Below are 26,477 nucleotides of genomic sequence, written 5' to 3' on the forward strand. Positions count from 1 at the left end.
GAAACTTCCTTGCACCGGCCCTGCTCACAGGCCTCTACGAGGTGAGGCTCTAAAAAGAATAATAAATGTCACCAGATCAGTGCTTAATTTGTAATGAAAGGTGCCATGGCTCAAGCAATTTTTTTACTCTATAACTGATGCAGCAAGCCCAAAGGTACCAGGGCTATGAATTGCCAAGCCTACAGGTGCTGGGACTCAGCCTTGGCAAACCCTTGCACAAATTTAGACAGAGACAGAGAGAGAAAAATTGGTTAAAAACCCTAGCTTTCAGTACTCAGTGTTTCAAAAATGTTAGACTGCCAACCTTTGTCGTAGAGATGTCTTTTGTTTAAAAAAAAAACCCATGAATAAAGCTACTTTAAGGGAAATTACTGCTTTGTCCAACCCCGAAGAGCTATGAGATCTTTGCTCACCAATTCTCATAAAACTTGTATTTGTCATGCCTTTTTGGTGACTTTAGTATTACGATCTATTATAAATGTAACCCTTCTGCCCATCTGAGTTGGCAGCAACAAGGGCCAGGTTCAGTATCTAGGGGTTCTGTTTCAATAACGCAATGCAAAACCGGCTCGAGCCCCCACCCAGTGACCTGGAACAATTACATACCACCCCCTGGGCGCCTCTAAGAGGCAATACTTTCCCTCTCGCAAGCACGGAGTCTTAATGTAGCAGAAAATGTTTAATAACATGAGGTAAACGACATCAGCAGTAAATTGGAAAAACACCACAAACAGGAATCATAACACAAACTCTGAGCAAAAGACCCACCCCAGCAAATTGGGCCGTGTCCCCAAAGTCCAACACCCCAAAAGTCTCTGCCCCGGTCAGTGCAGCCCCAGAGTTCAAAAGTTTATCTGCAGGGTTTTATCCCCCCAAGCCTGGGTGGAAATGGGGGGGGAGAAAGGGGGCACACAGGGTGTTATGGGGCACCTTTCGTGGTCCGAGGCCGACTGCCCGCCTCTCCGTGGGGTTCCGCTGCAGCCTTCACCATGAGCCGCTCCTGCTGCCCCACAAACTGCTCTGCTCTACCAGCTCCTCCAGCCGTCCCCGCAAACTGCTCAGCTCTGCTGTTCCGTGGGCCACTCCACCAGCTGTCCTGCAAACTGCTCCGCTCTGCCAACCACTTAGCAATATAGCTTCAGGCTCACCCACTAGTTAACACAGCACTCAGTGATCTCAGCTCTTAGTGACTTCAGCTTATAGTAGGGGAGCCCCACTGCTGGTGCACCATTGGCCCAAAGTGAATTCCACATAGCAACCTGTAATTAGACTCTCAATAGAATCAAAATTAGCTCTGTTATTCAACAGTGAAGAGAGGAAGTGGTGCAATTGATGTATCAGGCCCTCAAAGAGGGGGAACCCATACTATCAGACACAAATACTTGTCCCCATCCTCTCTCAATTCACTGTGTTTTGGAACCCATGTCCCTTGTCTAGTGAGTGCTACTTAGGTGATGGTGAGACCCTCTGTCATAAAACAGTTTCATTGTCCTTGATTCACATAATCAGGGTAACAACACTTTATTCCTCCTGCCCCAATAACAGAGAAACTGGGGATCCCACAGCAGCCAAAGTGACCATTTTGGGCTTCCGTGGGCTCATGGCTAGGCGTGGTGGGTATGCCTATGCAAACAAGATCAGCCCCTGGATTTCTTTTCCACACTCGCCATAATTCACCACCAGATGTCAGGGTAGAGCTCATCCTGACTCTGCTTACATCAATAAAGTGCATTTCATTGATTGATTTTAAAATGAAATTAGTAACTGGAAAAAATGGCCAGTATTTTTTTTAAACCTGTGACAATTATAAACTACTGTATTCTGCCATTTACTTTCTAGAATCTAAAGTATATCTAAGTATAATCTAAAGTTCTCCTGCAAAATGCCGGCTGTGCAAACCCTTCCGTGGCTGGATCATTCTTGTGTTTTTATTTTAAGTACAAAATAAATATGTATAACGAATTTAAAAGTATGTAATTAGTCATTTGATATGTCGGGTGGCGCCTTTTTTTATGTGTTCGCTCCCCCTGATGTTAGAACCTGGCTATGCCACTGGTACAGGGTGCAGAGAGGGTGTTTATGGCTTTGTGACAGTGAGGACACATTTTTGTTCATTTCTCGTATTACAGCTCTTGCTTCAGTCACAATTTCAGTTTGTTTCACACTGATGAGGCTTAAGAGAGCAAAGGTTTCTTAAAAACAGAGGGGATAAGTGCCTATTTTAATGGGCCTGGGAGCTCATTCCATCTATTTGGGGCTTGAGTGAATTATTCCAAATTAAAGAATGGCCTGGTGAAAAGGGATCGCTCCCTCCTTGTTCCCATGTCCCATACACAAGAACAAGGGGACGCAATGATATTGAGGGGCAATAGCCTTAGAGCTACTGAAAAAGAAATTCTGCTGCTCACAGAGGACAGACAGCCTGCAAAAATCACTGCCATAGGAGGATGTGGATGGTGACAAAATGTTTGGCTGGGTGCTATAAAGAGCTGGCTAATATTATGACACTCATAACTTTTGCAGCTATGCAGGTTAAGATATAATGATGGAGAGGGTGAGAAAAACCCATGGTTCTAGGCATAAGAAAATAACTTATTACAGGAGTCATCAAGATACAGTAGGTGCATTATGAAGGTTTATTCTGCTTCTTCCCTTTCACGCATCAGGTATTAACCCTAGCTAGAAGCAGGATATTTGATTGCATGGATGAATGGTACGACCCAGTCTGGTAAATCCTATTAAGTCATCCCATTGTATTGCAGCTCCCTCTTTGGGGAGCAAAGCATGGATGGAAGGTAACAAAGCATAGGAGCTGCAGCAATGCAGGTGTGAGCTAGAAAGCAGAGCACAAGGGGAGATGGAAAAACAGGGAGTTCCTGCAATGCTGCAGGATGGATCTGAACCGTGAACAGAGAACAGCAAATTATCTAGGAAATATGTATAAATTGTATAGAATAGCTCCAATCAGAGCTTAGAATGACTTGTTCTCTTTCCTCCTTTCTTCTCTCTCTGAAATATTATTTCATGTGATTATTATCTCATTCTCTGCATAATATTTTCTTGTTCTAGCTAGTAAGACAGACAGTGAGGAGCTATTTTTACTGAATTTGAGGAATGCTGCCAGCTCTGATCTTGCCGGGGGGGAAAGTGCTGGAACTCACCCTCTGAAGTTCAGGTTGCACCCTGCTGGAAAAGAATGAGGACACAATGGAAGATAAAAGATCTCTTTGTTGAAGCCTTGTGACTCAGGGCAGGTCTACACTAGAAGCTCAAGCTGGCTGCTTTGGTGCATCTGATGAAGACGCTCATGGGAGACAGGGAGAGAGCTCTCCCATTAGCTGGGGGAGGGATAGCTCAGTGGTTTGAGCACTAGCCTGCTAAACCCAGGGTTATGAGCTCAATCCTTGAGGGGACCACTTAGGGATTTGGGGCAAAATCAGTACTTGGTCCTGCTAGTGAAGGTAGGGGGCTGGACTTGATGACCTTTTGGGGTCCCTTCCAGTTCTATGAGATAGATAGGGATAACACTGACTCTTAGGTCGGTATAACTTACATCACTTGGGCGTGGCTGAGTCACACCCCTGAATGACAAATTATACTGACATAACCTATAGTGTAAACAAACCCTAATCCTTAAGGAAAGAGAGGGAGTGGGGGAACTCCTGAAGGTGATTCATAATGTGAGATGAGCAATGGCTGTGTATATGGTATTGTGTTTTCCTGGGGCATAAGAATAGGGATACCAAATTCATTTAATTTCATTCCATTTTAAAGTATATTTCATGGGCCAGGGGATAAATTTGGAAATTACTACATCCTAGGGGTGTGGTTTTTTGTGTTTGTTTTTAAACAAACAGCTTTCACAACATATAAGATCTTAAAACATAAAACGGGGAAAGCTACTGTCTAAAATTTACCTATGAATCACCAAAAAAGCCTGAGCACAAACTAACTCCATAGACAGGAGTTTTTTTAAACCCTCTGCAGACTTTTGTGCATTTTAAGTACTCAAATACACTTGTTTTCTTTTAGCTTTCCTTAAAATTCTCACAGAGCCTGCATGCTGTCTTCTGTCTTATGTTTTTGTCTGCTGCATGGCAATATCAAGTAACATGACCTTACTTATCTTCTTTAATACACCACCTATGTCATATCTGTTTGCCCGCACCATTTGCCTGTGACAACTGCCAGATCCATAAAATCTTAGACTCTTCATTCTCTAGAGCACTTGCAATTCGCTGGTCATAATATCGCAGGGTGAGTTTAAATCCGTACTTGCCACATAGTCTCCATTGGAGACTCTTGGCAACCTCATTGTGTCTGTTCATATATTCTCTCCCAACCAGGCTCCTGCAGGTGATCAGCACATGCTGCATCATCTCTCCCTTGTTGGAACAATTCTGCAGTTCAGGGAGTAGTTCTGTTGGTCAATTTTGTTTCAAAATTTAAGCTTTGACAAATTTTCTGTGCTCATAATGAGGCTCTCTGTCTTTCCTTTGAGGTCTCCTTCTAGAAGCCATGAGTTTGTTAATCTTTCATCACTGATTGGTTATTAATTATTTAATAATAATAATAATAATTATTATTTATATTACGTTAGCACCTAGGAGCCCCAGTCATGGACCAGAACCCCATTTTGCTAGGTGCTGTACACAGAACAAAAAGACAGTCCCAGCCCCAAGGAACTTACAATCTAGGTATAAGACAAGAGACAGCAGATGGATATACACAGGTATGAGCATACAAGGAAACAATGAGATAATGTTGGTCAGCATGACAGGCAGTGGTCTCTGCACACCAGCAACCTAAATAGTCCACTTAGTCCACAACTTTCAAGGATGGAACACAATCTTTATATAGTAATTAAACTTTTAGTTATTATAATTATTTGCAACAACTTATTGTCACGATCCACATCACTCCAGGGGCAAATATGTCCACCTTTAGGATGACCACTATCTCTGCACAGTTATTCCTCCGTCCCCATTCTCCTTCCTGTTTTTCAGCCTCTTCCCTATCCTTATAGCTCACCTGCTTTCTTCCTGCTACCTTCCCTTCCCTTAGTAATTTCCTGTTTCCACACTGTGGGCTTCATTCCCACTCTCTATCACAACTGACCTGCTAAAATAACCTGCAATGACATAGTCAATGCTGACACTAAGTGTCATTACTATGCTTCAGAGTAACATGTCCAATAAGATTAATGAGGTGCAGGGAGTTCACACTCTCAGACTGCCTGCAGAATCAGGAGAACACCATCACAACATTGGTTTACACTCAGGTCACATTTGGAAGGCTAGTTTTGTAATCACGAGGCCTAAAAATTTACTTTAATAAAAAAAAAAAAAAACTGTGCAAACTTGATATGCCATCAAGGCCACAAAAATACATCAAATTGGCTAGATCCAACCCACAGATTAGGTGTTTGACATCAATAATGCCCGATATTGTTCTGGATGTGCAGTAATTGCCCTAACAAGTTCTTTGTACAATTACTGCATAACATGGCTGTTGTACCGTGTTGCCATGCTGACAACTCACCAATCTACCTCTCTACTCCATACTTGTCTCCTTCTGTCCTAACTAAAATCTCAGCCTCTGTCTCTCTGACATCTTCTCGTAGATGTCCAGACAACAGCTTAAACAGAACTCCTAATTATCCACCCACCCTCCCCCTCCCAGCTCTCCCTCTACCCTCCTTTCTTGATCGCTGGGGACAAAACCACCGTCCTCCCTGTCATTCAGGCCTGTAACCTGGGTGCTATCTTTGACTCAGCCCTTTCTCTAGATCCTCACATCCAGACTGTGTCAAAATGTGGCTGATTCTTTCTCTGCATAACATCTCTGAAAGACATGGCCTCTCCTATTTACCCACACAGCTAAAACTCATCTAGGCTCTCATCATCTCACTTCTTGATTACAACAGCCTCTTCTTTGACCTTGACAAATTTAGTCTCGCCCCACTCATATCCATTCAGAATGATGCTGCAAAGATCATTCTCCTAGCTCATCACTTGGACCCTGTTATCTCTTTCTTTGCATCCCTCCACTGGCTCCCCCTTTTCTATTGAAACATAAGCTGCTTGTCTGCACTTTCAAGGACTTTCACACTCTACTCTCACCCCACCCACCGATCATGTCTCATATGTTATCGAGATGTCAGCTCTTGCTTCAGCTCCGCCAATGATGCCAGCTTCCATCACCCATTTATTCAAATTTCAAACAAGCACCTTTGTGCTTTCTTCCATGCTGCCCCTCCCGCTTGGAAGGAACTCCCCATAAACCTCCACAAAGCTACCTCATTATCCTCCTGCAAATCCCTCTTAAAACTCTCCTCTGCAAAGTCACCCACAAAAATCTTGACAATGGTTAGGCCGCTGGTATGCTGGGACCACTGCCCATCATGCTGAACAGTATTGTCTCATTGTTCCTTTGTGCTCCCCCACCTATTGTCTCTTATATTATACTTAGCTTGTAGTCTCTTTGGGACTATCTTTTTGTTTTGTGTTTGTACAGCATCTAGCACAATGAGGTCATGGGCCATCATTGGGTCTGGTAGGAACTACCACAATGTAACTAATAAACAATAATATAAGTATATATTGCAGTGCACAGTGCTGGCGGTGCAAAGACTTTATACTGTATGCTGCCAGTGAATGGGGCACATTGCATATAATTGTACAGCTCAATGTTAGCTCATTGTGCTGCTAGTGAGGATCAGGATAGTTATAATACTGAACAATCCTCTTTTTTAATCTGGTTTGTGCCCTGTCTGCTACTGAGACAAAACAGGGTGTGGCTTTGTCTGGTACTGGATGGGGAATGCCATTTTGAACAGTGCTCTGCTCTGTCCCTGTTGGCATGACCTTGCGCTCATCGTACATATGAGGTCACGCTGGAAGGGCATGGAGGCATGCTCTTGAAAATGGCATCCCCCATGCAGCATGACCTTGCACGCATCACGCATACAAGGTAGGGTTGCCAATTTTGGTTGGATGTATTCTTGGAGGTTTCATCACATGACATATTCTTTAATTAAAGATTAATCTTTAATTCCTGGAGGATTACTATTACAAGGTCATGCTGGTGGGGGGAGGGGAGCATCATGCAGGCAGAGGTGGGCCCATGCTGTTACCAAAAGTGCTGGAATGTCTGGTATTCTGGGAACATGTGAACGGCCACTCTATAGTAGGCACAAGATGTACTGCAGCTTATGTTACGGGCCAGTGACCCCGGTGGGTGTGTGATCTAGCGCAGGCTGGTGTATACAGGAGATGTTGTTACAGGCTGCTGTTGGTGATGTGCATGGGATACGTCATGGGGTGATGTGTCAGATGGAGGGTAGGCAACATTGCCAACTCTTGTGATTTTATTGTAAATACGTGACGGTCTTCTCATTCGACTATGTGAGAAGTTCATCCTGTGCTATTTAAAAACAGCACGTTTCTAGCACTTGTGGCCTGGAGGGAAAAAACCTGGAAAATATGACCTCGAGGCTCAAACTAGAGAACAAATAAAAAAAAAGAACCCAGTATTTACTATGTTTATGATCACAGGACTTTTCTGTGCAGTTTTCTCAGGGCCTGACTCCTGAATGACCCCCTCCCCCCATCCAGCACGCGCTCGATCTCCCTTCCCTCCTCTCCCCCCGCCCACAACATTCTGCCCTCTGTCATTGGCTTATCCCCGGGGCCGCTCTGTCCAATGGGAAGGCCGCTTGCAAGCCCGCCTTTCCCGCCGCTGGCCAATGGGGGTAAATTCGAGCGGCGGCGCCGGGCTGGAGGTGCCTTTGACAGCGCGTGCGGGCGCATGGCGGTTCCTCGGTGCGTGAGGCCCTTGGGCGCCCCGCGCTGAGTCGCGAGCCGCCCCCCTCCCCGGATGGACGCGCGGGCCGGGCTCCCGGTGCTGCCTCTTTCCGGGCGGGCTCCCCGGGGCCGCTGCTGGGCGCTGCCCACCGCGCTGCTCTGCCTGTACGGCTTCTTCGCCAGCCTGCGGCCCTCGGAGCCCTTCCTCACCCGCTACCTGCTGGGGCCGGACAAGAACCTCACCGAGACCCAGGTACCGGCCCGCCGGGGGCGCGGGGCTGCTGGGGCGGGGGGATCTCTGCGCCCCGTCCAGGGATCCCCAAACTCCGGATTAACGCAGAACTCCCGGAACTGCATCTGCATCACCCCCCCCCCCCCCCCCCGGCAGAGTATCTCCCTGGGGGGAGTGAGGGCAGCTGTGCACAGCAGCCCCACCCAATGGCGCAGCTCAGGTGGTGACTGTCTGATGGCAGGCGATTGTCTGGGATTGTAGGGAGACAAAATGGAATCACCCCGCTGGAGTTTAGCTACTGCACCACCTGCTGCAATGTGACTCCTTGTTAGTGTGGTGGTGATGGGTTTTTTTTGTTTTTTGTTTTTTAGCTAGGCTTCAGGGAGGCAGTGGTGCCTACATATTCGCTTGGGGCAGCAAGAGTCAGGACTTCAGCTCTGCCACTGAGTCTGTCTATGAACTTGAGAAAATCACATCAATTTATGCCTCCTCTTCCCTTTCTGTAAATTGGGGTAATAGCTTTTGTAAAGTGCTTGAGATCATCCTGTTAAGAGCATTGTATACATTCAATGTATCATTGTTCTGCAGGACGGGGGTGGCAGGGGTTAGTAGCGTAAGCTTGCCCTATGTTACCCTCCTAACATGCCTCAACTTGAAGCTGGAGAGAGTATGGCTAGGTCTTTCTTCTCTTCTCTCTCCTCCCCCCCCCCCCCGCGGGATTTATAAGCAGTGAGATAGCTATCTTAGTGTAAATCGTAGTGGAGAGAAGGCACAGGTAGTTTTTACCCTGATGTAGCCTAGGTAAGGTCAAACCCGGGTGTGGGGTATAGTATTATCCTCCCCTAGCTACATTTTGTTAAAAACTACTTGTGCCTTGTCCAGTAGGATTTTTACAGCAATATAAGAAACACGCATTAGTTGTCTTGCTGTAAAATGTGCCTTTTTTTTTTTGTCAGTGTAGACGTAACTACTCTCTCACTACTAGATATAGGCTCAGTCTCTGACCTGTTCTTGGCCTCTCTGACCTAGGGAGCGTGTATAGGGGCATTTAAACTTAAAAATAAAAAATCTGAAGTATTGGGGATCTTCTTGTCAAGTAGATTTCAGTACAGTGACTCTTGATCACAGCTGATTGAATTCAGACTGGTGAACTGGTGATTTGGAACAGAAATGTTGGTTCGTTTACACTCTCTCTCCCTTCCCATTGATAACTAGTTTCCTGGTGTTCCTCGCCTGTAAATGTCTAGGAAGTACCAGGAATTTAAAAATAATTCTGTCATGTATTGAGAATGCAGGTTTTTTTTTAAATAGATTCGTACATGGTTTAGGGGCAGCAGAAGATGATTGGTGTGGCCTTGGATATTGCTGCCTGTGTGCCTACAAAATGATGGAAATGCCACAGAGGCAATAGTTGGTTCCTGTAATGCAGACAGCATGCAGATTAAGGCTATGTCTACACTGGCAATTGAGTGATAAAACTTTTGTCGTTCAGAGGTGCTATCCTCTCCACCCCCATCCCCCCCGAAAGACACCGCGGCAAGTGTCAGTGTGAACACCGCATTGTTGGCAAGCATGCTCTCCTGTCAACAATGCGAATGCTGCTCGTTGGGGGTGGAAGTATTTTTGCAGACAAACAGCGGCTACACTGCCCGACTTTTAGCGACACAGCTAAAAGCTGCATAGTGTAGACATAGCCTTAGAGCATCCTTGGGATCTGAGCTCTGCAGTTCAGAGAGGAGCGCGTATGCAGCAGTGAATTGTATACATAAGAGTGAAGGTGCTCCACTTGTGAGAACTCAACGGCTGGTCTGTTAAAAGGTGGCCAGGGCTGTTTGCTTGGGGTAGGGAGGAAGGACAAGGAAGAAGTCTGGTTGGAAGAGCTGGTTGAGAGAAGTCTATGGGGTTAATGGGGAGTTTTGGAGGAGGATCAGGATGAACTAGTAAGGTCTATCCAAGGTTACTGAAGACACTTCTCTCCCTCCTCCACACCCCTGAAAAAATTCTGCCATCACTGATTTGTAGGAAATGCCTGTACTCCTGGTGGATTTTGGTTTTATCTAACCTTGGTCCACCCCCCACAACTGGAAGTGCCAGAGTACAAATTGAGAGTAGCTGTTATTGGGAAGAAAATCTTCACGGGAGGACCTGCTCTCCCAAAATACTAATGTCCATGGCCTAAAAATTAGAAATTTAAAGGGACACTCACATAAGTCACACTTCCGTCTGAAAATGTATGCACTATAATTCTAAATTACACTTAAGATTGCTATAAATATTTACAGGGAATTATTGCAATGTAGGGCAGGAAGAAACCTAGAGAGGTCAAGGTCCAAATTTCTTGGTCAAAATATAGTTGAGGTCCAGACTCTAGAGAAAATAATACAAAAATAATAACAATAATGATGATAAATAGATAAGATTTTTGCGGTCTGTTCAAAAGCATCTGGCGATCTGAATTTGGCACACGGTCTGCCTATTAGCTACCCCTGCCCTATGCTGGAACAAGTATTCCTAGTCCATCCCTCTTTAACCTGTTCTTAAAAACCTCCAGTGACAGGGATTCCCTAACTCTGTTGGTAATCTATTCAAGGTCAATGACCCTTATTTGTGATCTGCTATATCCCCCAGATCCTTTCCTGCAGTTCTACTGCTTAGTTATTTATTCCCCATTTTGTGTTTGTGCAACTGATTTTTCCTTCCTAAGTGTAGTACATGTCTTCATTGAATTTCATCTTGTTGATTTCAGACCAATTCTCTAATTTGTCAAGGTTGTTTTGAATTCTAAACCTGGGCTCCAAAGTGTTTGCAACCCTTCCTGGCTTGGTGTCATCTGCAAATTTTATAAGGATACACTCCACTCCATTAACTAAGTCATTAATTAAAATGTTGAATAGTAATGGCCCTCAGAGAGCCTCCTGTGGGACTCCACTAGATAAATCCTTCCCAGTTGGACTGTGAACCATTTGAGAACTACTCTTTTAGTGCAGTCTTTTAACCAGTTAGGCATGCCCTTTATAGTAATTTCATCTAGACCACATTTCCCTGGTTTGCTTAAGAGAATGTCATAATGTATAACATAATATAGTTTGAGTGTTTGACAGCACTTGGTATATAGTCAATTTCCCCTTTGTTGGTGTTTATAAAGATATTCCCAACAGGGAAGCAGAAAAACTTGTACAAATAATCTTAAAAGGAATTTTCTAAAGGCTAACTTCAGGGCAGGCTTTTTAACTGATCCAGAGTGTGTGTGTGTGTACACACACACACGTCAACTGTTTCATGTTGATAATGACCACTATAACTGGTAATGAATTTGCTACTGATTAAAAGTAAATGTCAGTTGGTGACATGGCAAAATAGAAAGAGAATCAAAGTAGAGAAGCAACAGCTACTACTATCTCTTCACTAACGAATGAGCAGTAAAGCATGATCACTTTTTGGTTAATAACATTAATAGTAATGTTCCTCTTCATTGGAGGAATGAACAAATGTACTAGTTGCAGGTTCATACCTAAACTTGCCCTTAGCTTAATTAGTGGCTAGGATACTGTATTATAGTCTGGCATCCTGACCTCCTGGGTTTTGGTTCTGGTTCTGCCACTGATCTGTTGTGTGACTTTGGACAAGTCAGTTTCCTTGGATGTAAAATGTATAATGATTTATAAATATATTATAAAGTAACTTACCCACTTCTGTAAAGTACTCTGTGATCTACACCTGGAAAGCCTTATGCAAGTACTTAAGCACCTACGTAGTAGTCTGGTGTTCTGGTAAACGGGTGTTGCATTTCACTAGTGGATGAAAATTATTGTATTTGTAAAGCACTCTGAGAATTCAGGGGATGGAAGGATATGTATAAATTTAAGATTTTTATTCTAAGTATCCAAACTCAAATCTACTGTTACCTCTAGCTCCCTGTACAGCACTAACTAGAGGTAGAAGGGAGGGATGTTGCATTTTGTTGAGTATATTGTAGAGATTATTTGTTGGCATTGCTGGGAAATGGTTTTACCTGCTGTTTCTTAAATGTCTGTGTTTAGGAATCTTTTTCTTTGAACTTTCAAATACGGAGTTTACTTTCCCAGTTGATTAGTTAATGGCTTGCTTTTCTTCTTACAGGTTTTCAATGAAATTTATCCAGTATGGACCTACTCTTATTTGGTGTTGCTGTTTCCTGTATTCCTTGCAACAGACTATCTCAGGTACAAACCTGTAATCCTCCTCCAGGGACTGAGCCTTATAGTGACATGGTTCATGCTGCTCTACGCCCAAGGATTGCTAGCTATTCAGTTCCTCGAGTTCTTCTATGGATTGGTGACTGCTACGGAGATTGCCTATTATTCCTACATCTATAGCATTGTGGATTTGAACTTGTACCAGAAAGTCACCAGCTACTGTCGAAGTGCCACCCTGGTGGGTTACACTGTGGGTTCCATCTGTGGACAGGTTCTGGTATCGGTTGCCAATTGGTCTCTGTTCAGCTTGAATGTCATCTCCCTGACCTCTGTGTCTGTGGCTTTTGCCACAGCTTGGTTTCTGCCAATGCCACAGAAAAGTCTTTTCTTTCACCACGTCTTGAGAAGCCAGGTCAGTAGGGAGATGAAAGTTCTAGATTGTAAAAATGGAGTTGTCATCGGAGATGATCCTGCCTTAAAAAGGGTCCCTGGGTGGGAAGACATTGAATCGAAAGTTCCCTTAAATGCAGAAGAGCATTCTGCAGAGACACAGGTAAGCCATGCTGTTGTCTTCCATTTCCCTGGAACATGTCACTATCATAGCCACCTTGTATATGTAGTGAACTGTGTGTCTCAATTACCTGACAGCAAAAGGTATCCCTCTTCACCCCCTCACCTATGCATGGCCCAGGAAAGTGCTTTCCTGGCTTCCTTTTGATCACACAGTATTGTAGTGCAGTGGTTTTCAAACTTTTTTTCTGGGGCCCCAATTGAAGAAAATTGTTGATGCCTGCGACCCAACGGAGCTGGGGATGAGGGGTGTGGGAGGGGCTCAGGGCTGGGGCAGAGGGTTGGGGTGCAGGGGTGAGTGCTGTAGGGTGGGGCCAGGAATGAGGATGTGGGAGGGGGCTCTGGGCTGGGGCAGGGGGTTGGAGGATGTGGGGGGGTCAGGGCTCTGGGCTGGGGCAGGGGGTTGGAGTGTGTGTGTGGGGGGGGGTCAGGGCTCTGGGCTGGGGGTGCAGGCTCTGGGCTGGGGATGAGGGGTTTGGGGTGCAGGAAGAGGTTCTGGGTTTGTAGGGGGTTCGGGGTTGGGGCAGGGGATCGCTGCGCGGGCTTACCTCCGGCAGCTCCCAGTCAGCAGGGTTGCTAAGGCAGGCTTCTCGCCTGTCCTGGCGCCATGGACCGTGCTGCGCCCCAGAAACAGCCATCAGCAGGCCCGGCTCCTAGGCGGTGTCGGAGCAGGTAGGCACTAGCCTGCCTTACCTGAGCAGCACCACCAACGTCCCAGGGTTCTGAGCAAGGCGACCCAGTGCCTTACATGCCGCGATCCAGTACTGGGTCACGACCCGAACTTTGAAAAACACATGTAGTGCATTATTCTTGCAGGTACCTGGTCACTTTATTTAAAATTCTCTAGTGCTTTATATTACCAAAGAGGAAATTCATATATTTCCAGTCAGTTTTTTAAGAAATAAAACACTTTTGGGGGGGAGGTGGTGAGAATCTTATGGGTGCCCAAAGTGCAGTTAATACACCCCATGGCATCATAATATGCAGCTTGCAGCTGCCACCTCAATAACTGAGTGAGGGGAAAAAAACTGAGGAACTATAGAGTTTCATTGCAAGTGAATTTGCTAATCATTTAATCTGGCCAGGAAGATACTGAATCAGTACAAGAATTTAGGGTTGTGTGCACTAAGTTCTGACGCAAGCCTGTGGGAGTATTTTAAATTTGTCCAGTTGCCCAGTTATATAATTAACTTATTACCACTTGGCATATGTAGTTGCTGTAACTGGACTACAACGAACTTAGTCCTATTTTTTGATCCCGGAAGTTTCTTTGTACTAACTCTGCTGAAATTCTTTATAACGAGTGACAATAAATCACAGCAAACGCTTGTGTGCACACACTGTGGTACAAGTATAAGATCAGTAGGTGACAAAGGACTCATGGATAAAGAAGTCCTTCAGGAGGGACTTGAAATGAGATGGAGAGTCAGCTTGATGAAAAGATGTTAAGAGCTACAGGGGAGAAAGCTCTTGCACTGTTATTGGTGATATTTGCATCACATTCCGAGGGGCAATCCAGACCAGGGAGGGGATGTGTCACCGCTTGCTCTTCAATCTTGGGTCGCTCACAGTCAGCCTGCCAGCATGCAGATCACACCCTGAGTGTCTGTGTACAGTCACAACCCTGGTCCAGCAATTCTGACCCCAGGAGCCTGTCAGAAACACTGCAGTCACACTCTTGTTTCCAGCAGCCTTCATTATTACTTGCAGGTTGACCTCAACACATTCGCAGTCCCAAATATCCCCCCAAAATATGTTCTTCACTGCCCAGCCCCCTCCTGGACACTCCAGATATTATAGGTCTGTTGCCCAAGTAAGGGGTCAGTGTACAACAGTTTACTACTTGGAGTTACCAAACAATTCAGTTTAAACACAATACTAGATACTTTTTAGTTCCCAAAAAGCATTTTCTTTGTTTCTCTTGTAACCATTTCTGACTTTAATGCCTTATATTTGTACTCAAAATAACTTTGTACATAAAGAAACTTTCTATTCTTTAATTAAAACTAAACAAGCTAGACTTGGCTCAAGGTAAATCCTTATCACCTGTTCCCAGCAACAAGGCTGACTGAATTCTTAGGTCCGAACCCCTCCCAAAAGTCCAAAGGCTTGTTCCTTTGTTGTCTTAGGTGAAAAAGAGAGAGAGAGATCCCCAAGTGTGTATTTGCCCCTCACTTTTATAGTCCAGTCCCCCTTTGAAGTAGATTCTTCTGAGGATTAACCCTCAAAGCAAAGTTTATTCAAACAGTAAATGCGGCTATGTGGAGTCTGGGGTGAAGGTGTTCCCATCCTCTTTCTTCTCTCTTGTATATGCTGAAATGCAGCTTTGCACCATCTCAGTGTATATGTAAATAGAGGTAAACATATTCCTTTGTTTAGGACAGACCTGATAACCACTGCTTTCTAGTCAGGGCTGCATGGGTTTGATGATGTGCTACCAACATCATACAGGGGGAAATTGGTAACTTGACATATAATATAGCTACGTACACTTTACCATGATATCATTGATCAGTGAGTTTTTAGGTTTCAAGTGATCCCTCAAAAAGCATATTTTGTGCAAAAATGATTACTCTAGGGTGTGAATACAGGGGTGCGTTTGGTCATAACTTTGATCAGGCAGAGGCTGATGCTGAATTTGAGGGGGGTATGGAGAGACCAGGTCCGTAAGGTGGGTTAGAGTAAGTTCATGGAGAGTTTTAATACAAATAAATCACTCTCTAGCTGGATCCTGAAGTGAATGGAGAGTCAGTGAAGTTAAGGTTGGGGCAAGATTCAAAGTAGTACAAGCACACACAAGAATTTGGACTGTATCACTCTTGCACATGCTGGAAAGCTGAGACATGAGAAGTCCCTGCAAAAGGGAGTTGCAAGGTAAGATAAAATCCTGCATGAGAATTTCAGCAGAGCTAGAGTCAGTGTGGCTATATAATGTGTCAGTCTCCCCAACCAGGTTTCTCTTCAAATATTATCCCTGGCAATGAGTGGAAGGAGGGCAACAATGTTGGGCTTCATTTTAGCCAGAAGGGTTTATCCTTTTATAGGCTACTGCTGAGAATTAAACCTATTAACATTCCAGGGAATTGGGTAAGATTAATCTAACAGTTTTGCAAGGCCCCTTTACTGAGAGAACTGGAGGAACCACTGAGCGTAGATGAAGGGAAGTCTTTCTTTTATTTTGCTGCTTTTAGTGGGATGGGGTGGGGGAGTTCCTGGATCACTCAGGTACATGTAATGGACTGTTGAACAAGTGATCTTGATCAAAAGCCTTCCTCCTCTCTAACCTTCAGCCTGGGGATTTGTTCAGTCAGTCCTAACGGTATCTGGACTATTTGTCCACAGTGGCATCAGCAATAGGATAGCATTTTCCTTGTCCGTTTCACTGACCATTTCATCTAGCAATAGCTGTAAATACCTTCAGAATTCTTCTACTTGGGAGGAAAGGATATGTTAAGGGAGTCGAATGTGAGCTACCTGAGGCAAGGATCCTGTCTTCCATTGCAGCATACTCAATATGCTGAAAATATTCAGTAATAAAAACATGTCATTCTGTGCCGTTTGATTGAGGAATTACTGAAAAAAATTTTTTTTTTTTTTTTAAATGTCCTGTAATACAGGAACAAGGAGGCCTTGATGTAGAATCTAAATAAAATAAAGGGAATGCTCTCTGAGATCAACTACAGTCATCTAGGAAGTTAAATTACACCAGATACTTAAATACTGAGGCTCCATTATTATTTTTTAAAACCAAAGTAGAGCTGAATAACATTGCTCTATAATGGTTTTGCATGTTAAGATAATGGCAGTTAAATCTCAGGAGCATAACCTGATGGCTACAGGGTTCAGGGAAGAATTTTATATCTCCCCGTGCAGCATTGCACAATTAAAAAAATGTTTAGGGGATCCTGCCTTCTGAAGCATCCAATACCTGCCACTTTGGACCTGAAGAATCAGTGGCTGCTTCCTACATAGCAAATCTGTTCCCTAACTTTCCTACACCTAAATCCATGCTCTATCTGAAATCCTCTGCTCAGAGCAAGAATAGAAACCGCATCCACTGTTTTGTGCTGATGTGTCCTCAAACTGGTTGTGTTTTGTCATTAGAAAATTGCATTTGTTTGCACCCACCCAGAGTACAAGGATCTAGACAATTACTAAACTTATTGCAACTGGCAGAGCACCAAGAAATCATTCCATAGGGAGTGTCTCATGGCTACTAGAGCTGAGCAGAAACTAGAGCAATGGTCTCCAACCTTTTTAAGCAGAAGATCACTTTTTGAATTTAAGTGCAACCCAGGATCTACCTTAAAGAAAATGTAGAAATAACATTAATTACACACACCCTTGCCCTCCCCCTTCTCTGAAGCCCTGCCCCACTCACTCCATCCCCCCCTCTGTTGCTCACTCTTCCCCCATCTTCCCTCACTTTCACGGGGCTGGGACAGGGTTGGGAGGGTGTGCAGGCTCTGGGCTGGGGCCGACAGGTTCAGAGTGTGGGAGGGGCTCTGGGCTGAGGTTGGGATGCAGGAGGGGGTTCAGGGTGCAGGCTCTGGGGAGGAGTTTTTTGTGCAGGAGAGCTCTCAGAGCTGGGGCAGGAGATTGGGGTGCAGGTGGGGATGTGGGGTGCTGGCTCTGGGAGGGGGCTCAGGGCTCAGGCAGAGGGTTGGGGTGCAAGGTGTGGGCTCTGGGAGGGGGCTGGGGCAGAGGTTTGGGATGCGGGGGGGGGTGCAGGCTCTGGGGTGGGGTGCGGGGCGGCTCAGGGCTGGGGGTTGGGGTGCAGGAAGGGTTTGGGGTGCACGCTCCCGTGGGCGCCGCTTACCTGAGGCAGCTCCCGAGCGGTGGCAAGCGGGACTAAGGCAGGCTGCCTGCCTGCCCTCCCTGGCCCCCCACGCTGCTCCTGGAAGCAGCTGGCATGTCTGGCAGCGGCTCCTGGTGTGGGGAGGGGCAGGTGGCTCTGCACACTGCCCCTGTCCACAGGCACCGCCCCTGCAGCTCCCATTCACTGCGGTTCCCCGTTCCTTCCCCCCCCCCCCAAGAGTGGCCGTGCAGGAGAAGAGGAAGTTCCGTCCCTCCCCAGCCCGGATGGGGCTCTCCTAGCAGCACGGAGGAAATCAGACCCACCTCCAGGAGCCTCCCTCAGCTGGAGGAAGCTCCATGGCTGCTGCCTTCACAGCCACGCTCTGAAGGCAGCGTAGCCACGGAGCTTCCTGCAGCTTGGGGAGGTGTCCAGTGGTGGGTCTGATCTCCCCCTGAGAACAGTCGTGCAAGGGAAGAGGAAGTGTCGTCCCTACTCAGCCCCACTGGGGCTAGCAGCTGGACCCTGATGCACAGTAGGAGCCCTGCCCCTCCTTCTCCCCTACAATAGCTAGATTTCACAGTGGAGATCTGATGTCATAGTTCGTGACACGTTTTTCACAGCCTTGAATTTAGTAGGGCCCTAGCCATGAATGAACCATGGGCAAGTCACTTAACCTAACCATAATGTCCACTTGTAAATGCTCTGTGATCCTTGGATGACAGGTGGTGTTTACTGTCCTATTATTGCCTCAGTGAAACCAAGCATGCCAGTTGCCACTCACTTTGTAGTATTGTAGGATCAAGAGAGTGGCTGGAAGGGCTGGTAGTCTAAATCTCTTGTCTTCATTGGCTCTGATTCATGTGGGTCTGAGAATCCTGTCCTGGTCATTCCTGAAAGGTGAGAGAAGCTGATCATTATTGAGCAGCTACTCTCTCCTTATACAGTAAACATTATGCTGGCATCAGTGAGGTACTTTTTGCGTCAGAAAGCTAACATCCCCCTCCCACACCTAGTCTCGTTCACATTCAGCATAGCATGATTCAGGGAGGAGGGTTGTCCACAGTAGAACTTGGTTATCTCTTTTTTTTTTTTTTTTAACCCTCAAATTACACGAAAACAATATTATTTAGGTTGCAGAGTCCAGCACTCGAAAGTAGGGAAATGCCAGTTTTACAATTGCCTGGGTAACCTTAATTTGGCCCTCTTGTGCCGACACATTATGATGTCTAATTGCATGATCATATACTGTTTTTTCCCCCACAGGACCCCTGCTTCATTCAGTGTACAGAATGGGTGTATAAGGGGGTAAAATTAAGATTGCACAGACCACCATAAATATGGCATTTCCTAACTTTCAGGGGCTTGACTTCTCAACCTTAATATTCTCAGCATTTTTTTTTTTTATAAATGTAACTTGCATATAAAACCTCCAGTTGCTAATAGGTATCACGGTAGAACTGGGTTTTGAGGACTGATTTGAAGGACAAGGCAGGAGCTTCACAAACTAGTTCAGGAAGGGCATTCCATGCATAAGGGGCTGCTGATGTCCATTGCAGGGGGGTTGGGAAGGAGAAATCCTAATGGTGCTTATATGACCCTTAATGGTTTGGGGAAGAACCCTGCAGTGTCTTGGTACAATACAAATTACTCTGTACAATTCCTGCATACTGTTATTTTCATTTGGTGTGAGGAGTTGCTAGATCTGCTACTGAACCAAAGTAGTCTGAAATCTAGCATCTCTATTACAAAGCAAGCCAGTACTAATTTTCTCTGGTGCTGTTTACATAAAGCAGTAGGTAATATAATTCCATGTTAGATACTAAAGTAACCAGCCTCTCTGATGGATAATTAATTTCTGTTCTCTCCACCCAAGGCAAACACTTAAAAAAATCTGTGCCCTGTAACTTCTCTACCCAACCTCATTCTAGGTGAGCTGCATGAGAAGAGACCTTAAGTTTCTTTTTCTTTACACAGTCCAGCAACTGTGGTTGCATGAAACTTTTGCTCTGCAGCTCCTATTTCTGTTGAAACAACCTTCTTCTATCTTTGCTCCATAGACTCTCCATCACTCTTCAGATCTCCTCCAGACAACATATCTATGATTGTCTGAGCCTTTTGACCTATGTAATTATATTGCATCTCTTGATAAATGGCGTATGAAGCTATGTAATAGGGCCACTAATTTGAATAATTGTAATCTCTGAAAACTCATTTTGTGGGAAACTTCCAAATACCTGCTTCGGAAAACTTCCGTGGTTGCTCTCAAACTCTTACTACTTGGTTTCTGGCTCAAATCCAGGACAGGTTGGCAATGACTTGAAACTGTTATTTGATATGACTCTGTGGCCTGTGTGATGTAAGTTGGTAGCTTCTGTTCAGTTCCTAGTGAATAGGGTGGGGAGGGGGAAATCAGTCTCTCCTCCACCACAACTAGCAGTAAATTGGCCCTTAGAGCACAGAGGCCAAGGTTTACATAGATCATGGAGAATGAACTATTTCTTCACCCGTGTAGGGTTAGGGTGGGAAAGCGTCTCGCTGGGACAGCCTGGTGGGGATGCTTTGTTGCCTGCTGTGTGACAGACTGGGCTATTGCTCTGGCACTTCCTGCCAGTGATAAGTGCACTTGTGGAGTAGGGTGAATCATTCAGAAATGGGATTTTGAATTTTTTTTGTTTTTGTTTGTTTTTTAAATCTCTGCAGGAGCAGAAAGTGGATATCTCAAAGGTGCTCAGAGAGTTATGGCGGGACTTCCTGCAGTGCTATTCCTCCCGGCCTATGCTCTGCTGGTCTGTGTGGTGGGCATTCTCAACTTGTGGCTACTTCCAGGTAATAAACTACACGCAAGGCTTGTGGGAAATGGTGCTGCCTTCTCAGAGGTTCGAGATCTATAATGGTGGCGTGGAGGCAGTTTCTACGCTACTAGGTAAGCTACCTACTTAACTCCAGTTTCAAAGGGTGCATGTCACAAGGCATCTAAACACTATAACAAACCACAGAATTAGCATGTTACGTCCTTCAAACTGAGTATTGCCAAAACAGATCTGTTGTTGCAGCGCTTCCTATCATGTACAGGCGAGAGAATGACACTGAATCAAATTTTCATTGGGTGAGTTTCATGTGAATTGTCTAAGGGTGACTCAGCTGCACTGCGCTGATTTTGTAATCCAAGAGGTAGGTATTGAAATGTTGAAATACCTGGTCTTTCTACCTGTGATGTGCAGTATTACAGGACCCTCCCAAAGCAGTTGCAGCTCTGGAATGTTTAACAAAGCTCTCCAGGTGTATGACAGATTACCTGTGTACTATTAGGTGTTAACATGACTGCCAGTTTAAATGCCGTTGAGGATATATGGCTTCATTGTTCAAACAGACTGAGCTACCACCATTTTTAGTTGGAAGTATTGGAAGAAACTTGTGAGCCTCAAAGTAGTCTGCCCTGTAACCTCAGTTGCCAAAAGTCTTGCTTGACTGAAAGGGTCAAGTAAGGCATAAGTGAAAAACTTTTTGTGTAATAGGAGAAGTCTACTGGACATTCTTTGTCACAGCTGTGGGGATACTTTTAATACTGCTCTAACATGTTCACTCAGAGGAGCACTAAATGATACACAGCTATGGCGCCTAATGCAGTATCTCCCTCCTAGCTTAGTTGGGGAAACTGAGGCAATAAATATGAATGGCCTTATATTCCTTGCGTGGCGTTCAGTGGGAACAGGTTGCTCAGCACCTCTGAGGACTAGATCATAAGAGACTTGGCCCATGACAGATCATCACTTTCTAGGCACAGAACCCAGCAGGTTTAATTCCCACCTCTCTGCCTTAACCATTAGACCACCTGCCTCCATAGTGCTCGGCCAAGTTTAAATAACTAACAGAACAAACCTGACTGCTAGAGTACAGTACCTCCTGATGATGGGGTCAGAATAGCTCACTCAGACCTGAGCCGGAAGATTGTATGAGAACGAGTGAAACAGCTACAGTCTGGGGCACCAGGGTTGCTCTCTTGCAGAGCTAGGGTGGGATTTTCAAAAGCACTTGGTGCTAGCTTGACTTTATTCCCATTGAAGTCTAGTAGAAGGTTACTATAGACTTCAACTAGAGATGAGTTAGGCCAATGATGAGTACTGTTGAGAACCCTACTCTCTTGATTTTCATAAGGGTTTGGACACAGTCCCACATGACGTTTTCATAAGCAAACTAGGGAAAATGTGGTCTAGGTGAAATCGTAGGATGGGTGCACAACTGGTTGAAAGACCGTACACCAAGTAGTTATCAACGGTTCACTGCCAAACGGAGAGGGTATCCCATGGGGGCTACTCCTGTGTTTTGGTACTAGTCAATATTTTCATTAATGACTTGGCTAATGGAGTGGAGAGTGTCCTTATAAAATTTGCAGATGACACCAAACAGAGAGATTGCTAGCACTCTGAGGGACAGGATTAGAATTCAAAATGACCTTGACAAATTGGAGGAACTTGTCTGAAATCAACAAGATTAAATTCAGTAAAGATAAATACTTCGCGTAGGAAGGAAAATCTCAAATCCACAACTACAAAATTAAGGATTACTGACTAGATGGGAGTACTGCTGAAAAGATCCTGGAGGTGATAGTGGATCACAAATGGAATATGAGTCAACTATGTGATGCAGTTGCAAAAAAAAATCTAACCTTCTGTGGTGTATTAACAAGAATGCTGTATGTAAGACATGGGAAGTAATTGTCCTGCTCTACTTGACACTGGTGAGGCCTCAGCTGAAATACTGCATTTGGTTCTAGGCACCATACTTCAGGAAAGATGTGGACAATCTGGAAAGAGTCAAGAGAAGTGCAACAAAAATGATAGAAGGTTTAGAAAACCCAATCTATGAGTAAAGGTTAAACAAACTGGGCATGTTGTCTTGAGAAAAGCCTTATCAGGCTGCCCCTCAGCTTCAAATATATTAGGAGCTGTTATAAAGAGGACAGTGATCAATTGTTCTCCAAGCCCACTGAAGATAGAACAAGAAGTAATAGGCCTAGTCTACAGCAAGGGAGATTTAGGTTAGATATTAGGAGAAACTTTCTAACTCTAAGGGTAGTTAAGCACTGTAATAGGCTTCCAAGGGAGGTTGTGGAATCCCCCATCTTTGGAAGTTTTTAGGAACTGATTAGACAAACACCTGTCAGGGATGCTTCAGGCAGGGGTTTGGACTTGATGGCCTCTCGAGGTTCTTTACAGCCCTACACTTTCTGTGTGTTTTTTTTTTTTTTTTTTTTTTTTTTTTAAATGTGCACAGTAGTGGAGCTCCCCTTGTGCACATCTCGTATATTTAGACATTGGTTTCTCTTAATCTAATGCACAGAAGGTTTAAGCTGAATGTCTGAGCAACTATCAAGTTGTATTTTGTTTTCCTTTCTACTTATAGGAGCTGTTGCTGTATTTGCTGTGGGTTACATAAAAGTATCCTGGGCTACCTGGGGTGAGGTGGCATTGGCCCTGTTCTCCCTCCTCATTGCTGCTGCTGTATATGTCATGGACACTGTTCGTAACATCTGGGTGTGTTATGCCTCATATGTAATCTTCAGAATTGTCTACATGCTGCTCATCACAATAGCAACGTAGGTATTTTAATTTAAAAAACAAACCAAAAATAAAACATTGACAAGATTATAGCTGTCTGTCTCAAAACTGGCTTAATGCTTTGCATGTAGGCAGTGCCTTTTGTGCAAGGATCTTCAAGTTCTTTACATTTGAGCTTTGACAAATTGCCTGCAGTTCAATGGCAGACTTGGGAATAGAACAGAGGTTTTGTGATACTAAAGTCATTGTTTATAAATACTGGGTAGTGCTACCTGTCAGTGAAATGTTTTTCCATAAACATTGTTTGTTTGAGTGAAGCCATAGGGAGGGGAAGAGGGGCAAGTGCTATGTCAATAATACATGGTCAAAGTTTAGACATACCAGAAGGAAAATGAGATGAGATGATATGTCACTTGTGGAGGGGAATGCAGCAACTGTTTAATCAAACACTGCAGTACAGGTTAGCTAGGAAGTGAAGGAAATACTGTAATCCACTGTAAACTGCAGAGGGAGTTTTCCTCAGTAGGACAAATTGGAATCTGGCCAAGACAACCAATAACAAGTCTCCTCCTTAAAGGAGGAGGGTGGGAGTCAGTGCAAGCGTGCCCCCTTCTGGCCAAGCAGGGCATGAGCCCAGCTCACTCAGCTCAGGGGGGCTGTCAGTCTGTTTCTGGTGCCCAGGAATCTGAATACCCTCTTTGTTCTCAGGTACCACAGGGGGTTGGTCCCTTCATCCCTGGGCAACTCTTTAGAAGTTTGCTGACAGGAGCTCCTTTCTCCAGCCTGCTTACTCCTCTGATAGCCCCTGCTTCCCAGCCCTTGTATCCCCCCAGCTGCTGAGCGACTGCCAGTCAACAGTGGTTGGCAGTGCCTGTATTAACCCTTTAGTTGCTGGGCCAGTGTGGAGTACATACACCCCGTGCTAGTGGGTTTTCTGTATGACTTCTGAAAGATGGCCCCTTCCAACGTCACAGTGCCATTCAGGTACCAGGAGAGAGTATTTCAGTACTGACTCAGATAAAGAGTGCAACTTACTGAACTTCTGAAACTGTTTTCTGCAGCAGTTTGGGTTTCCCTGTGACATTTTCCCCAGTGCTAGCCAGCTGTGATCCTGCTTAGCTTGTGAGATGTGATAAGATCACAGTGCCAAATGATATGGCTGTGGAAATATTTAGCCAGTTTATGAATTAACTTTTCACCCTACATAGTTTTACCCTGAAAGGTTCCTTCTTCCCTTTTCCTCCTGTATTCACATTTCTCCCTTTTGGTTTTCTGCTTAGGTTCCAAATTGCTACCAATCTAAGCATGGAGCGGTATGCCCTGGTGTTTGGTATCAATACTTTCATTGCCTTGGCTCTGCAGACTTTGCTCACCTTGATTGTTGTTGACTCCAGTGGTCTTGGGCTAAACATATTCACACAGGTAAGATCACTGCTTTATCTTTACTAACTGGGGAAGAAGGAAGGGATGTAAATCAGGATGTGGAGCCTCCCTCCTGCCTCTGTCATCTGTGTGTGATTCTGGTCCAGGTCGTTGCTGTTCAGAGGGTGTTCAGTGGCCTGCTCTGTGACCTTGTGTGTGGAGAGGGAAGAAAAATAAAGTGTTTCAGTTCTATTGCTAACAGACAGTTGTGTCCATGTTACAAAACCACAACCACACTTAGCACCAGTTGGCTGCCTTGTTAATTTTCTCTGAGTAGTCAAGGATGGAGGCTGAGCTCCCATCTCACCCCATTAAGACAGGGTTTGAGGCACAGGTGAATGGGAGGGCTGGGCTGCCACTGTTCTATTATAGACATCTTCTTGTAGCCCTGTGCAAGTGAAGCTCCTGTTTAGTTCAGTGAGAGGTTTTTCTGTGCGCACACTGCAGCATTGCTCCCTTTTAGGTAAGCAGCCTTGGAGACTAAACTCCATTTGTCTAGTCTTTCACCAGTTCTAATGAAAGTACTGATTAAATCCAGATAATGAACTAGATGCAGCACACTTCATTCACCAATCCTAGTTTAAAAAAAAAACCTGAATATTTTTCCTTTCATATAAGGATGGAGAGGAGTGGATTTGCTAACCTTTAACTTACCAGTTTTTTCTCCCACTCTGCAGTTCATGATCTACGCTAGTTACTTTGCAGCCATATCGCTGGTGTTCTTGGTCAGTGGCATATACAGTGTTATGAAGAATTACAGAAGACAGGAAGAGATGCCAAGCAGATCTACTGCAAGCCCTCCTTAGTGCAGCGAATGAGGACATATTCAGCTGTGATGTATGAAGATGAAGTATTTATTAGTGTCTTTGCCACTTGTTTTCCAAGGCAGTCATCTGAAGTGTAATTTATACTATATTAGTAGCACACATCAGAGGGAAAATTATTTAATTAGATCTTACGTAAGTAAGAATAGACGTTCCTTCTCAAATGCCTTTTTTTATTGTTCAGTTCCATGGGTACGGAGGTGCACTGAGGTATCACAAGTTTGCTCAAGAGGTGAAAGGCTAGTGAAACCTGGGGCTCTCAAGATCATCAATGCAAATAAGGCTTTGTGTGTATAAATGCGCCCTCCATCCACCTGTCAGTGTTTGAGCACGAAAAGCCTGGAGCTGCTGCAGGTCATTTGTGAGGTTCACTAGCAGAGCTGTGTGTGTGTGTGGGGGGGATCCAGGGCTGGAATAGCACAGGGCGTGCTATAGGTCAAAATGGAGGTGCATTGGCGTAGCTGGCGTTGTGCCTTACCCATGCTGTTAGACGCACACTTCTGAGTACTGAATATATTTTAAATTTGAGGTTTGTATGTCTGCACGTTTCTTCATATTGCTTGTACTATTTCTACCTGGTCTGCCATCCCGTCTGTCAGAGTATCAGACATAGCTTTCCTTGATTCTCTACCCTGAAAGCTAAAATGTGTACTGGATTAGCCTTCTGACACCAGTGAGTTGGCTGTTGGCAAATACATTGTGTTCTGGGAAAGTCCATGCTGTGGCTTGCTTCAAAAGGACTATAATGCTGGAGAGAACCGAAGAAGCTATCTCTTTGTCCAGAATACTGGTCTGTGGGATCATGGATGTCCTTTAGAACTCTTGACTCCTGTGATGCAAAGGCCACTGACCCTGAATGCTCCAGTGTAGGTTACTGTAGTACACTAGTACTGGGAATGAAGTTGACTGACTGCAGTTACTGCAGTTTTTTCATTTAAATACTCTTTTTTTTTTTTTTTTTTTTTTTTTTTAAAACACTTGGTGACATCCTATATTGATCAGGTCTGTCCATTCTTAAACCCTTCCCCCTTTCTAACTGGACAGGAAAACTCAATGCATCCTAAAACCTGCCTTTGTTTTGCAGTCTGGACAA

General features: G+C 44.7%; 1 protein-coding gene across 2 annotated transcripts; it reads left to right on the forward strand.

The window, feature by feature from the left end:
• Positions 1-7,789: 7,789 nt before the first annotated feature.
• On the forward strand, positions 7,790-25,775 carry SLC19A2 (solute carrier family 19 member 2). Of its 2 annotated transcripts, none has more exons than XM_026659045.2 (6): positions 7,790-8,058; positions 12,157-12,765; positions 20,281-20,503; positions 22,984-23,176; positions 24,419-24,560; positions 25,238-25,775. In XM_026659045.2, exons 1-6 carry the CDS (start codon positions 7,879-7,881, stop codon positions 25,364-25,366), a joined length of 1,476 nt encoding a protein of 491 aa, XP_026514830.1. In that variant the 5' UTR covers positions 7,790-7,878; the 3' UTR covers positions 25,367-25,775. The 2 variants fall into 2 exon arrangements, with proteins under 2 accessions (XP_026514830.1, XP_026514831.1); XM_026659046.2 differs by having other exon boundaries at positions 12,157-12,624.
• Positions 25,776-26,477: the final 702 nt, after the last annotated feature.

This window comes from Terrapene carolina, unplaced genomic scaffold (assembly GCF_002925995.2).
Source record: "Terrapene carolina triunguis isolate 2854851 unplaced genomic scaffold, T_m_triunguis-2.0 Scaffold558, whole genome shotgun sequence".
NCBI lineage: Eukaryota > Metazoa > Chordata > Testudines > Emydidae > Terrapene > Terrapene triunguis.

Excerpts from the sequence above, each read along its gene's own strand:
- SLC19A2 (XM_026659045.2), top strand. The coding sequence starts at position 7,879 with ATGGACGCGCGGGCCGGGCTCCCGGTGCTGCCTCTTTCCGGGCGGGCT. Across the intron at positions 8,059-12,156 it reads AGAACCTCACCGAGACCCAG|GTTTTCAATGAAATTTATCC; the intron begins GTACCGGCCCGC and ends TTCTTCTTACAG. Across the intron at positions 23,177-24,418 it reads CTGCTCATCACAATAGCAAC|GTTCCAAATTGCTACCAATC; the intron begins GTAGGTATTTTA and ends TTTTCTGCTTAG.